We start from the raw sequence: 14,732 nt of genomic DNA, 5'->3' as shown, positions 1-14,732 counted from the left end.
TCATGCAAACCATTAACTAATTTGCATAATGACGTGAAGACAAGCTAATAACACTCAATGTGGCCACATTCAACGACCTAAGAGCACCAGAGCGGCAAACCATCTTTCTAAGGAAGAAGAGATCACATCAATTTCAAGATATTGGTATGTTAGCGCAGCCATCGCCGCGCGTCACTCACTTGACTTCCAGGATATGTCTTTATCAGTGAAGAGTTAATGGCAACTAGACACTGTGGATCCGCCATTTTATCACAACTTTTCGGGTTTCAAGAATCAACAGATCTTATGAATGGGTCTACTAATAGTAATGCCACCACCCTGTTTGGTATGTGACCCTGGCTGCGAGAATGGAACGCTTCCAAGGAGGGTCTCAAGGGCGACAGAGCTCGCTGTGAGTTGCTTAACTTGCTTTAGCTTCACAAATGTAAAAATATAATCAGTGCTTCTCAGCAGGATGGTCGTCCTGGCTGCAACTATGATGGAGGTGGCAGATGATCAGATCTATAGGCACAGCTAACCTTAATGAAGTTACCGCCCCTCTGCCTGTCTATGATCCTTAAGAGAAGTCCATACAGCAGGATAATAATTTAGAGAACTAACTAATGTCTTAAGTCCTCTGAAGTAGGACTATAATTAAACCCTACTTTGTCCAGAGCCCGGTGCCAAGCCTCAGATGAGATGTGCTAGGCAAGGCTTATGGTGCATGCAACCTAGAATCAGCCTTATTAACACCACATTCTGCTTGACCAAAGGTATGTCTGAACCATTCAGTCCCACTATAGGATGTTATAGCAAACCTATACCAGTCAGATTCCACCAAATCACTAACTCTGACGCGTCTTACAACCCAGTAGGATTTTTGGAAGTTAAATAGCGGCACTCGACATAGTTGTCCATCACTTTTTTTCTTTCCTTCAAGATACTCATTCTCAAAAAATGACTTCAAGTGTGATCCTGTACGGAAATCAACCATATAAGGTGATAAAGTCTCAGTGCTATTCAAGGAGGAAAGGCAGAGAAGAGTTAATGAGTTCCATAATCTTAGTGAATTGCGTGGTTTTACCAGAGAGTACCAGCAAGATACAAAAAGAGAGAGAACGACACACGCCACAAATTCCTATAGGTCAGGCTGAGAGAGTACTGAATAGCCTCTCGTTCAAAGTTAATTGATTGGAAGCGACCTAGAACCACAGGGAAACCGCAAAGTATTCTCAGTGAGTTGTTGTCTGGCTTCATGGCTTCTTGATCTCCAAGTCTGCGTCAGTGAGCTCGCCGTCCTCGAAATCCGCATCCAGGGTTATGATGGGAGTAAACTTGCCATTTTTAACAACTCCAGTACGCCCCTCAATGAACTTGTATACTTCGGAGTGAAGGGCACGCGTCTCTATGGAGTCATTCGCTTCCTAACTTTATCTTTAGAGTCACCAGTCGCATGTTAGTACACAAGGCTTCCTCCAATCTTAACCATGTACCAGACCCAGTTGTTGAGGTTTATTTTCTTGCCAAACAAGGACTCCTCGGGATTCTTGCAAATACTCGTGTCTGGAGGGTCTCTTTGTAGCGCCTGGCAGAATGAGCCTAAGTCGTCCGTGAATGTGATTCTGAACCATTCGTCCATTCTTCCAGGCTGATTTCGCTTCTCCGGAAGCCTGTCTGGATAGCATTGCCTTGTTCTATTCTAAGTATTAGAAGTATTGGAGCAGCTCATTGACGCAAGCCATGGTGTAACGTACGTTTTTGTTGATACCTCGTCGCAGGGAGCAAATTGGCCCCTGAGCCCCCTTGTGCCATACTCTCCCATGGAAACTCTTCTGCGCTATTGGTCTCCGACTTCACCCCAGGATTGGGATTTATTTGCCCGGTATGATATTTGGGCACCTGACCCTTACGGAAAGGCACCTCCTTTGCTCCCGAATCTTTGTAATTGACCTCGTTCAAACCAGGCGTGTCGACTCTTTGCCTATGAGTTGGGTCAATTCGTAACTGGGACGGTAGCTGGGCACTTATAATGGTACTCACCATGTTCTTTCTCCTCAATTTGAACCATATTAACTATATACAGTCTTGAATCAATGCACCGAGAATGGGGTTTCAGGCAAGACTAGGAAGGTTTGGGTTCACAATAAGTGTACCAATGTTTGCTTATCAAGCCGCGGAACCCATTGTTAAATTTGAAGGTTCTAAACTTTAAGGGCAGGAGGGAAAGTATGCACATACGTGTATTGTTCTGCTGACTCCTGAGAGATTCACTCTTTCCATTATTGCGCGTGTGCCTAGCTAGTCTCATGTATTGTTTTCGTTTATTTGGCTTATTCCAGTATCTTGAATATACACTGTTTATCGACCTCATGGATTCACACCTGAGAACCTCAACAGTAGTCTGGCAGCTCCTCGTCAAATTGACTTACATCGGTGGGTATGTGCTCCTGATTAGTGAATATAATAGCTAGATAATCTCAATAATCCTTGACAGAAAGTATAAGATAAAAGCTTCAAAACCATGATCCTTAGGACTGCTCGACACTTCTGACCTTCGCAGTGTGCAGGATGTGTCAAATTTCAGTGATAATGTGTGCATGTAGCTTACTCTCTAGTTCATGGTATCTACGTGCTGTGTGCCTAGCAAACTGTGTAGACATAACAAGCGAACGGTACAAGTCACTATTTAGAATAGTCTGAAGGATAATGCATTTGTCATCGTACTAGAACCAGAAATGTTACAAGTTGGTGTATTATGAAAGGCGCTAGAGAGCTCTATTCATCCTCGTCACTGTCTTTGCCATTCATACATTTCACTGCTTTGAACACGTTGAAGATGCCAGTTTCATTCGTAAATTTCTCTGGGCATCCAAAGTAGATCGGATAGGCAGACTCCCGTGGGGTCCACATAAGAGAGCCATGGAACTCATCAGCTGCGCGATGATCGATTCTGAAGTCGTACCAGGTGTTGGCCTTTGGAGGGAGAGGTCCCCATCCGTCAAATTCGAAAGTAGGCTCTTCCGGGCTAACTTCTGGGTAGTAGAAGCTCATAAGTAGAGTCCCGTCTCGAGCGCTTCGCTCATCTGCGATAGCGATGACAATCGGTTCAATAAATTTAACTTTAGCTTGGTACCACTTGTCTAGCGCCCAATTTTGGCATTGCTCCTTAGAGGCGTTGATGAAATCTGAATCGAAAGTCTCGCCGTCTTGTAATTCAATTCTAAACCCCTCTCGCTTGTCCGGGCAGATCTCCGATTCAACAAGATAGTACAGAGGAGGGGCATCCTTCTCGATGCTAAATTCGCGCAAAGCCTTAGGTATGATCTAATAACCAGAGTCAGCATCGTTCTGTTACTGATATACAGTTGGAATTATTCAGCCTAGTCCGATAGACTTTCAACAACGTGTTCCTGATCAATCACAGATGGACTTACAGGCTTGGCCTCCTCCCCAATACAAAATAGCAAGGTGCGTGTCATGGCAAGGAATTTATGTCATGTCTTCCAGGGTGGTATCAGGCGTGACAAGTAGCACTGAAAACGGGCAAGATAACTTTTTTATACTACAGATCCACAAGTAGGGATGCAATGACCTCATCATCAACTTGGCATAGCCCCACTAAAACAGGAACTTTTGCGGCCCCAGCCTCCAGGCGCCGCTGCAGGGTCCCGCCCCGCCCCGCCCCGCCCCGCCCCCGGCTCCCAACGTGGAAGTCGCTGCCATATCTAGCACAGCTACACTGTAGAAAATCGCCAACAAACTATAGAGTATTTTGTTTGGCCTAAATCGGCGCCGGTTAGTAGCTGACCACCAGCGAATCCCGGCTGTTATGCTGTTGTATGTTTTTTTCTTCTCTCCCTTTTTAGCTTCATGCGAGGCGCCTCTGCATGAAACGCCACTGCCTGAATCTGGTTTCATGTCTTGATTGGCGCAGACCCGGCTAAGACTCGCTCAATCTGACTTATGTCGCAGAGAGTATTTCCCGGGAATCGAGTTATTCCAGGAACGCGAATGACAGTCGGCAGACTTAGTCGTCTTCGAGAGTCGGCAGTGCCGAAAAGTGCAGCATAAGAAGTTGCGTAAGATCGATGTAGTGTATACGATGCTTCTCGGTTTATAGAGGCCGTATATACTCCCTATTCGCTGCTTGAGCTGATAGCAGTCATAACCATCCTTGACTGTCCTTGTTCAGTCCCATTCCTGGTTGACTGGCTTGGATTCTGGTGAGATATTTTTGCCATTAACTCATGGGTCCTGTGTTCTGTGTTTTGCCTCCCTCTTTACTTCTCATTGGCACGGAATAAGATGATGTTGGTGGCTCCATCAATGCCCTTGGATGTACTGAACTAGTGTTGTTAAGGCCAGGGCCCCAGGCAGGTTCTTTTGGATCTATGCTGATGTGTGTCATTGGTTTAGCCTTTTGGGCTGATACCTTAATGATACTATATATATGCCGAGCTAGACTTAGCCTTAGCACTAGTTCCTGTGTTCTCCCGCCACGTTGCCTATTTCCTTCATGATTCTCATGAGATGATTGCTCTTCGATGACTCGGGCCGTCAGCTTGATGAGTTTGCAACAGTGGAAAGGAGATGTAAATACTGATATCGCGAGAGCTTCTTGGCATGTAGGTCCTGCTCTAGACCTGGGCCCGAGTCCTACGATTTCAGTTCATTGATCCAAACACAATACGCAGCAAATCAGCGCAGGACGGTGCTCTCTTATTCTGGAGCTAGTGATAAGATGTCAGAGATTTCCCTTATGTTCTTTGTAGTCCTTGACACCTAATATATATTTTTACATGAGCCCTTAAGATAAGTCGGTGCTTGGATATACTCATTCCTCCGTCACATCTATCCGGTCTGTTTTCCTGTGAGTGAACAGGTGCAGCCACGACTACCTCCTCATACAGCCACAGAAGAGTAGCACTAGTGGCATGCACGGTGTGATGTGGAATGACATCCGCGGGACTACCACAGACTGTAAATATATGGCAATTGGCTGCGGATGAATGGTATCAAGGTGCTCTTCACGACAGGTAACCTTTCAGTACAAGCGCAAATAGCAAGAGCAGCAGTTCTTTCCTGCGATAGATGCATGACACTGCTGTTCATGCCGAGTTGATTGCAGCAGAGAGACCGATAGGAGATACGCAATGCTCAGGTCGATCCTGCTCGGGTCTGAATCGCTCACTTAGCCTATTCGTGGCTTCCGCCTCACCCACACCTCCTTGTCGGTAGCCTTAGAAGCCCCATCAGTTGATGCGGGAGGGTCACGCAGCTGAACCTCCCAAACCTTAAGCTTGTAGTTGCCACGATCCGACTGCCCGGAAAAGAGGTCAAAGGACCAGCCGTGCTTGGGACATGTGATACCGGCGCTGAGCACGACGCCAAAGTCTTCGATGTCGAAGAGGCTCCCCTGTGACAGTGGGAACGACGAGTGCGGGCATTGCTGGAAGGGTCAGCTTGATTCTGCGTATTCGTCTCCGTCTCACTCACGTGATCAATTGCATGAAATTTTCCCTTATATTTGAACACAAGGACCTGATCCTTCAGGTCACCTGGTAAGTCAATGTCCGCTTCGACTGGACACCGTGCGTCTTGAGGCCCGTTTGTATTGGGGTTCGGGATCCGGAAAGCTTTGCATTTCGCTGTGATCCGTCGTCCATCATAGTCGATATTAACGTCCGGAAATGTCGATGCAAGGCCGACCTTGTGCCAAGCTCCCTCTAGTCGAGACGGAGCTCGAAAGGGGTTCATCGCTAATGTAAGCGACGTGGCGGATTTTCTCACAAATTGGGTGAATTCGGTCGGCATCGTGAGATGAGACTGCCGTCGCACGTGATCTTCCATACAAATCAGAAACGATCCGCGTTTGTCATGTGATCATTGGATATCCAGTTGAGGAAAATGAACCCATCTGGGTCATCTCGTCTCTGCGTACGAAGCAGTTCCTCGAGCTGACCTCCATGTCGACAAGATGCGGATTCTTCCCATAGGTAGTAATGGAATGGATTACGTTGTATCCTAGTGGGCTGAGTGAATGTTACCACGACACCCGTGAGGCAACAGTTGGTCCACTCTCGTCCCTGCTGGCCCTGATGAAGTAAGTTGTTGAGTACGTTTCTCGTCCACACTTATCATGCTCCATGGTGATTGACACCGACTACTGGTAAGGTGGTCGTTGAAGCCGTGGTATCGCTACCAGACGGACCCCTTGTGCTGTTTCCCTCTACTGGCTGCAGTAATGAGGAGAGAGGCTGGGGCACACTAAACTGTTGTGGGGACTTGTATCTTGAAAAGTAGGTACTGCACGCAGTGGAAGCGGAGAAAAAAAAACCACTCATCTATCTCTATTCAAGATTACCAATGCAAGAACAAGATATCCAAAAGTAATCAAGCTTTCGCCCTGTTCGCTATCCTAACAGGGTGGGCCATTCTCAGAGGTCCATAAACCATGGATGTTCCAATGCCTGACGCGCTGTGAGTCGTTTAGCGGGATCCAGATTTGTCAGTCCTCGAATAAGGTCTCTGAATGCAGGATCGACAACCTCTGGCCACTCAGAGAATGGTTTGTATGGGATGTCCTCGTCAGTCCTCCCGTCCCATAGCATCTTCAGAACTTGGCAACTAGATTTATCCTCCTGGAGGTGTCTCAAGAGACCATTAACCCCGTCATGGTTGCCAAAATATGAAACCTGGCGCTGCAAGCGAATAATGGCAGGGAATACACCCTGCATTTGATGCATCCGGAAATCATCATCATCAGGACCAAGGATTACGCGTCCAAGTACAGCATAGATGCACTAATAATATTTGTCAGTAACCAGTAGCAGGAGCAGAAGTTGAGGACGTACAACAATGCCAAATGAGAAGATATCAGTTGGTTTGTTCAGTTCACCCTTGAAATGGGCCTCGGGACTGCGCCAGTTGTCAATTCCAGCGAGCATACCCTTAATGCACCTTCCCTTAGGAAGGTATGCGGCATTTTCAAGGTCAATGATCTGAACGTCCTCAATGATCGGCCCATGACCATCTTGACGGCAGTCAACTAGTACATTGTCTGGCTTGATATCTAACCATGATTAGTTCCCAAGTCTGTGATTGTGTTAAGGCAGAATACCGAGATGAACAATATGCCTTTCGTGCAACTCAGCAATGGCTAGGACGCAGTTTTTTAAGATTTTCTTCCGAGCTTGCATTGGAATACAATTCCGGACAAGGTGTAAGAAGTTATCCGTCAAGTATTAATAGACTAATATCCGATGATCTGGAATAGTGTCGCATGGAAGTCGGATGTAGCGGCTTTCAGGAAGCTGGGGCTTTATATTCTCGATGAAGTTTGTATAAATGTCCTTTGGTATGTCTTTCAGGACAAATTTATCACGCCCAGATCTAGAAGATATTAGTTCGCGATCGAGATAAGTCCAATTGGCTTGATATTCAAACCTTGCCAACCAGACACGTCCTACGTGTGGTCTCTCTTGCAGCAATTCCTCAAACTGATAGCGCCGACCAGTAGTCCCAATATGTTCGCAAGAAACCATTCGAGGAATGGTTCTACGGAACATGCTATATGCTGCACCCGATTGTGTCTGGATTTGCAGCAAGCATTGAGAATGTTTCATATCTGATGCCATCCATATGAGAAGGAAACAGTGACGTAGAAGGAGTTAGGAAGGTCAAGGGCCCGTCGAAAGGAATGACGTGACGTACCTTAGCGCCCAGACGATCCTTGCGTCCACTTCTGACTCGTTCAAATGATACTTTCCTAAACTCTTTGATGGAAATCAATATTAACACGAGATTTGTCACTATCGCTACTGTTTCAGTAATCCACTTCCCTTGTTTTCCTCAGGCTGTTTCGGCAATATGTAAAGCACTAACCAGAACTTGAGTGCGCCGGTATGATCAAACAACAGTCATCCTTGCCTCCACCCGGAAACAACACCTACCTCATCTTTAAGAGTCATATTTAGCCATCCAAAGCCAAATTCGCAATGGTGTAGGAGACTCACGTTCGCCAATTCAGCTGTACAAAGGATACTCTGGCTCCACGAGCGTCGTTTTCAGCAGCTATGATCACGTCTCGATAAGTGAATCTGTGCTCAGGAGACATCACAGTGTGAGAGAGGATATTTATGAGAGTTAAGACTTCGAGCATGTATTCTTTGCGACCAAGCTAATGGTATAAGGTGCATGCATACCCTTGGAACTCCGAAGTTGGAGCCTCTATTAATATAACGTCAATCTGAGATCTACTTGATTCGTTCCTTGAAATCGGCGGTAGAGCTTATCTACAACCAAGGTAAACAGGGATCGCGAAGCCTGGGCCACAAAATCTCCTGACGATCAGTAAGGTGGACTGATTCTACGAAGCAGTAGTAGCGTGATTATCTGGATTAGTCGGATCGACCTGTCTATATAATGAATCTATGGGTTACAGAATCCCCCCTTGATAGCTTCCGCGCTTATAATCCAATTACAGCATGGCACGTTGAAGGATCGGCTGATATTATTCTCTCACGCCGAGATCTATTTCCCTTCCTCTATAGCTGGCCCAAGTCAGCATTGATGGACCACAGAGGACTCCGAAAGCAGCATGACGAAGCTTATTCATCAAGATCAAAATTATCACGGCCCTCCAGGTTCTATAGGCACAGTAAGAGGCGTATACGCTTGCCAGTCCGTCAGTCAGAGTTAGCAAATCGATTCATTGCGCTTGAGAATCTCATGCAACCACCTGGCGTGCAGCTGCGCCAAGGACTATCTTTTCGTGGGAAGTGGAAAGATGCCTACAGGATGATTATTCTGCGAAGATGTCTTCAGAGAATTGAGAATCTTCAATTCCAGGCCAAATCGAAAAGTAACGAACTTGAGGAACTAAAAAAGCGCTTGGTGGATAGAAATTCTATTGTTCCAACCTGATTTTGAGTGCAGCCATGTCCATGTAGGCACCAAACTATCTCTGCAGGAATGGTTGGACTTTTTGTGACTTACGGGGGTTTCCCTTGATTTAAGATCCAAGGTCCCGATCAGGAGATATAGCCGTACATATGCTAATCAAGCGTTTTCGTTGCCTGTTGGTTTGACTTTTGTGACGTATTGCTCAGCGCTTACAATATGCTTCATCTTACAACGGTAGCAGCGCAGTCAGTCCATTTCCGAAGTCTGCAAGTCCAGCTATTAGGAGTTGGACAATCTATGTGACTTATCAATGACCATTTGACATGCAGTTACGGTGTTTATTTGGGATATCTTCAGGCTCAAGCAAAGGAAACGAAGGACATCTAACAACCTCTACCATTGGATGACCGATCTACGCTGTCGAGTTGACCTCTGAACTAGCGCATCTAGACAGTAGATGTCCCGGAACAGCGAATTAGATTAAACTAGCTCATATCTTGACACAATATAGTACGTCTTTGGAGGTCAGCAAGATGTGGCTTGTGTCCGATGGGGGTATTAACGTTTCGAGCCTCCATTGCATAAAAGCTTCATATATAAGTTTCGTATGTAGGAAAAGAAGCCACACAAGGACAAATCATCCTGCTACAAACTCCAGACATCCTACTCGTCGCTGATGGTAACTGGAACCCTGCCCAAGATACCGGATTCATTCCACTTTCCGATGTTGATATTGTATCGTGGGTCCTGATCACGCAGCATGAATGTATTCCTCTTTCCAGGCTCCATAGGAGCATTCCATGCTAGGGTGCAGATTCTGGCATCCTTTACATCGTCGATGAGGTCAATTGTGCCTTGCAGCCCCTTGAAGCCTTTTTCTTCGCCACAGGAACAGACATGCCGCAGACCCCCGTTATGGCGAATAATCATATCTTCAATGTCGTCGGTGGTTAGGGTATCGTTTTGGTCACCCTCCCTGTAAAACTCGCCGCTACGCGATGTCAGACCAAACTGCAAGTCACCGATGATTCAGGCAGACTGAGAAGTAGATACCTTTCTATATGAGCATTTTCGATTCGGATGTCATACTTCATGTCATCTTTAATTTCAATGTCGAGGTATTGTTGTCCTGTTGTAGATGCCATATCGATTTGATAGGTAGATGGAGGATTGACACAGTGTTTCAAATAGTCAAGCTACAATGCAATAGAGATCTTACACGCTCGGAAGAGAACTGACTCTGCTCAGGAAGGGAACGAGCACTATATACGGATTGGATGGATGCGGAATCGATGACGGAGGTCCTTTTCTGTTTTTATGGTACGGTGCGGGGTCCGCATCCGCCAATCTATGTCCATTATCATCTCTTTTATGAACAGAAGTCAAGGGATTGGTGGTTACGATAAAGTATCGACAGCAGATAGCGGCTAAATTAATCCAGTGCATGGGTTGGTCTAGTAGCACTGGTTGTGCGTCATTGTTACACTGACATGGCACGCCGCGGAGCACCACCAATACCCAGATTGCGGCATCGTCCCAACAGTATGAATGTGACTGAAATCTTTGATGAGTAAGACTTTGTTGGGATCTGTGAAAGGACAGCACCCCTAAGCAAAGTCTCTCTAAGTATGAACTTGCGGCACTCGGCCTTGTTCTAAAGTTCCTCATTGAATCAATAGCTAAGGATTCTGACCATACGAAAGTCACCATTGCTTGTTCTGTTACTCAAAGCTCTTGATACAAGCAGGAACATGAACATAAATCGACCAAGTATCAACAATCCCGTCTCTCCTTCGGCACAACATCACAGGCCACGTGACCTGCGTCGAATCTAGGGCAGGGATTCTCTGCTTCTCACAGAATAGTCTCTTTATGAACTTCGATAACGAGGTATAGACAACGGGATACGGCAAAGATAGGTGTCGTCGTCAGCGATGGGCTTCCCAGTCACTGCTTGGACAGCCTTCGTAGATATGACGATCTGTGCGGCTCCCACATCAACGGCAAGACTGGTGACAGGTATGGTGGACAATGGAATGTCGACTATACTGGACCCGACATCATTTGCTGTGTTTATCTCGAAAGGAAAAGATGACTGTCGGACGCCAGACATATGCAGAGAGAAGCATCAAGGACAATGGTAGGTACCGACGTAAGAAGGAAAATCCTCTCTAAAGGTCCCTGATACCTTTCTCTTCATAATGTGAAGCAGATACAGGAATATCGCGCCCCAACTTTGCAGATGCTGGTGAGTGCGAGACCTAGCGTATACCATCTCGCGTGGGACCAGTTGCCCTCTTATCCTCGCGCTGGTCAGATCATCTGAGTTTGAGGCCTTCATACAGAACAGTAAGCTTATTTTCCCAGGCCATACTAGGCGAATCATTGGCGAGTAGTACATACTGTAGTTCGAAAAGCAGGGCCCACTCCTCTCCACCCTCTGTCTTCTGCCTCAGTCATGGTGTTACGCATTCTCCCGAAAATTCCTCGATTCCTTCGATAAATATGCCCTATGGACGGAAAGGAAGTGGATAGGTTGCCTCATTTCGTTTCCATCTTAAGCTGCAGACTTGGTAAAAGCTGCAGCTGCTTAATCTCATAGGCAATACTGACCAGCGGGTCGGACATAGAGTCATGGTATATAACCTTTCTGGTGCTGTAATGACAGTTGTCTAAAGGCTACTGCAGTGGTGGACGCTATGTGTCTTGTGACCAGTATAAACCAGCAGGATCAACAAATGCATTGTTGTGTTCCATCATATTTTGGTTTCTGAAGCGGGCATTGACACATGACTCTCATATTAGAGTTAGAACAGGCTTTGGATCACACGGAGCTCAGAAAGCTTCCTGGTTTAAAACACTCCGGAGCCAAATTTGTCTTCGAGCAACCTTGGTAGAGTGATTTACACTTCTGGCTCGATATCACATCTCGCCTCTGGGTCAGGCCACATCTTCAACAGTATATAGTTGCCTCTCCGGAGCAGTCTGCGTTCATTGATAATCTGCTCAGATTTGTCTTTAAATAAGTCGGCAAATATTCTTCTGTACTTGTCCGAGACAGCTTGAATACGCATAGTTATGTCCGCGACCAGAACATACAGTACCTTTAGCAGAGGGTTGGCAAACTCGAGACCCTTCTCTACCTGCTTCTTGGCTGACATTACACGATAAATAAGCCTAAGTGCGTTTGCAATTGGAGCCATCGTTGGCGGTACCTCTGCATACCGATACACCATGGCGAAATATAGGGTGCCGCAGAATATCAATCTCATTGTGAGTATATACCACTGTCTCGTGAAAGGTTCTCCAACATAAGTCAGTCGTTACCAGCAGCGGTGTGTCATGGCGGCTGGAAAACTACCAGCTGTTTGTTGCGCAGGACAAGCTGACTATAGTTGTAGATGCTACAGAAGCGACTGCTACTGCTTTCGGGGCGCGTTGCAGAACTAGAGAGACGTAGTATAAGGAAATCTTAATGGAATGGAAATGTAACTTTCGATCCTGCTTGTAGCATTCTATGCGAAAATCTGACTACAGGATTTAGCTGGCAACTGGACATCCTTCTTACCTGTGTATACCCCGATATGACTTGTGTGCCAGAGCAAGAGCAAATAGCTGCATTCAATTTTGTTCATAATCAGTACAAATGTGTCTATCTGATTTCCTGTACAGAAGCAATATGATACATGAGAAGAAATAGCAGTAGTACATCCACATAGAGCATATTGACCATCAATCATTCTTATGCCTGTCGTCCACATCCCTGTTGTGAGTCCTTACATCATCCGAATCATACTCCTTACCCAGCTCGCCGCTCTCCGGGTTCGGTCCCTCCCTGTAATCCTTGAGGCTGTAGTACTTTTTCCCATTCGAGTCCACAACTACTGGCCGAGTCGACGTTGTCTCTTTCTCTGGTGGCGGTTGCGGAAATTTTGCATCATCCTTGGTTGTCTCTTGCTCTGGTATATTTCGCATTTGTCCAGTCCGGAACCCTCTCGGCCAGCCATTACTCTGCGGCCTCTGCACGCCGATTCTGTGGCAATTCCGGGGAAGAGCCAGTATAGCGTTGGGACGGGGGCAGGTTCTCAAGGAGACGAACCGCACCCGACCTTTTGGAGATATTGCACGAGACAGGCTGATTTTCGGCATAATGACAGCTGCCGGTTGAGACGGGCAGGTAAACTGCTGGATTCCATCGGCGAAGCTGGCATATCGCCAGGGTATATGTATATGATATGTATATGTGGGCCCATTGTTTGGCTGGGGGTGGCAATTTCCGGGTTCGCGTGACGTAACTATCGACAGCCCTACCAGGGCACCGAGCTGATATTCTTCCTTTGAATCTTGGTTAGGATACGAAAGTTTGGAAGCAAGTCCAGTCTGTGGATTCGGAGAATATGTACCAGAGAACACTAAGAGACTATGAGAAGGGCCGGGGCCAGTCCATGCATCCATCTTCCGACAGTAAACAACGCAGTGTTCAGCCTCAGTTAGATCCAATATCAACTTGTACTTGTGCTCCCAGCAGGGCTTTGACGATTTCAATATACCATTTCTGGCAGCTAACGAGTGGTGTCTGACTTGCCTATCCGCCTCCGTCTTCACCCTCACAAAGCAGCAAAAGAACGCGGTCCATCCCAATCTATCATTGCTCGTCCTTTCTCGAAAAGAGGTATGATGTGATAACCTCTACTTCTGATATAAAGACTATCGCTTTGTATACACCCCAGTGCTCACAGCATGGTACCCCTTCCTGCCTACCTTCGCCGTCAATTCACTCCTCCACTCTTTGCCCATCACCAACCTCTCCACCGTCTTCTCAAATGTATACTGTGGCTCCCATCCCAGCTCCCTCATCGCCTTGCTCGAATCATACACTCGATCAATCCTCGGAAGATGCTTCCACCCTTTCTTCTCAAACACGGCCCCTAATCCCGGACACATCTCGTTAAACACTCCTTCCGGGTTCCGGTTAAGCCTGTCGAGCGTGTTCGCATCATTCTTGAAGAGCGGCGGCGCGCTGATAATGTACTTTCCCCAGCGAACATCCCTCGCTTTCTCCATCGCGCAGACCGCCGCCCGCACGATATCCTCAATATCGCATCTGCGATACGCAAGCTCCAAAACCTTCAAGTTCTCATCGTCCATGGCGGCGCGGCGCCCCTCGTCGTCGTCCTCTTCGGGGAAAAAGCGACTCGTCCGGAGAACCAACACTGGCATGCCGCTCTGCTTCTGGATCAGCGCGCAGAGATCCTCCGCTGCGACCTTTGTCACGCCGTATATGTTTTTGGGTTCCGGGACAACTGTTTCGTCGATCCATGCGGCGGGGAATCCCGGCTTGGGACTGAGTGCCATGCCGAATGTGCTGGTCGTGCTGAAGAAGATGAAGCTCTCGATCTGGTGGGTATACTTGGCTGATTCTTCGAGGAGAACTAGCGTTCCCAGAATATTCGTGGAGATAAAGTCCTCGTTTTTATGGCTGCAGATGTGTGGCTTATGCAATGTTGCAGCGTGGAGGACGTGCTTGATGGGGTGGGACATTAGGATGGAGCTGATGAAAGCTCGATCCGTAATAGATCCTACACTTGTGGTGGTGGAGGAGGGCAGGATATCAATGCCAAAAGGTGTGAAGCCGAGCGAAGGAAGGGAGAGCATGAGAGCAGTGCCAAGGTGGCCTGCTGAACCGGTGACAAGCACATCATATGAAGACATTGATCTCGTATGTGTCGGCTGGAGTACGTATATACAAGTCTCCTCCAATTGGTCTCTACAGACGCAGCAGAGTAAGTTGCAGGAAGTAAACCGATTGAAATTTCGTCCAGGACTTTTTTATTCAATAATCATGTGAT

General features: G+C 46.9%; 4 protein-coding genes across 4 annotated transcripts, besides 3 other annotated features; all 4 read right to left on the bottom strand.

Moving 5' to 3' along the window:
• Positions 1-2,754: 2,754 nt before the first annotated feature.
• Positions 2,755-3,458, bottom strand: NFIA_030770 (uncharacterized protein; the record flags this gene model as incomplete). The annotated part of the gene is made up of 2 exons (XM_001262540.1): positions 2,755-3,303; positions 3,414-3,458. The coding sequence occupies 2 exons, from the start codon at positions 3,456-3,458 to the stop codon at positions 2,755-2,757; spliced, it is 594 nt and encodes a 197-aa protein (XP_001262541.1).
• Positions 3,459-3,646: 188 nt separating this feature from the next.
• Positions 3,647-3,674: a microsatellite.
• Positions 3,648-3,674: a microsatellite.
• Positions 3,675-5,170: 1,496 nt separating this feature from the next.
• Positions 5,171-5,793, bottom strand: NFIA_030760 (Rieske (2Fe-2S) protein; the record flags this gene model as incomplete). The annotated part of the gene is made up of 2 exons (XM_001262539.1): positions 5,171-5,395; positions 5,521-5,793. The coding sequence occupies 2 exons, from the start codon at positions 5,791-5,793 to the stop codon at positions 5,171-5,173; spliced, it is 498 nt and encodes a 165-aa protein (XP_001262540.1).
• Positions 5,794-9,546: 3,753 nt separating this feature from the next.
• NFIA_030750 (aegerolysin family protein) lies at positions 9,547-10,028 on the bottom strand (the record flags this gene model as incomplete). The annotated part of the gene is made up of 2 exons (XM_001262538.1): positions 9,547-9,874; positions 9,937-10,028. The coding sequence occupies 2 exons, from the start codon at positions 10,026-10,028 to the stop codon at positions 9,547-9,549; spliced, it is 420 nt and encodes a 139-aa protein (XP_001262539.1).
• A 3,075-nt stretch (positions 10,029-13,103) lies between these two features.
• Positions 13,104-13,128: a microsatellite.
• Positions 13,129-13,590: 462 nt separating this feature from the next.
• Positions 13,591-14,595, bottom strand: NFIA_030740 (NAD-dependent epimerase/dehydratase family protein; the record flags this gene model as incomplete). Its single annotated transcript, XM_001262537.1, has 1 exon — positions 13,591-14,595. One exon carries the CDS (start codon positions 14,593-14,595, stop codon positions 13,591-13,593), a length of 1,005 nt encoding a protein of 334 aa, XP_001262538.1.
• Positions 14,596-14,732: the final 137 nt, after the last annotated feature.

Source organism: Aspergillus fischeri, genomic scaffold, assembly GCF_000149645.3.
Source record: "Aspergillus fischeri NRRL 181 1099437636261 genomic scaffold, whole genome shotgun sequence".
In the NCBI taxonomy this organism is placed as follows: Eukaryota; Fungi; Ascomycota; class Eurotiomycetes; order Eurotiales; family Aspergillaceae; genus Aspergillus; species Aspergillus fischeri.
The sequence above is the reverse complement of the archived record's forward strand: the minus strand, read 5'-3'. Positions and strand labels throughout refer to the sequence as shown.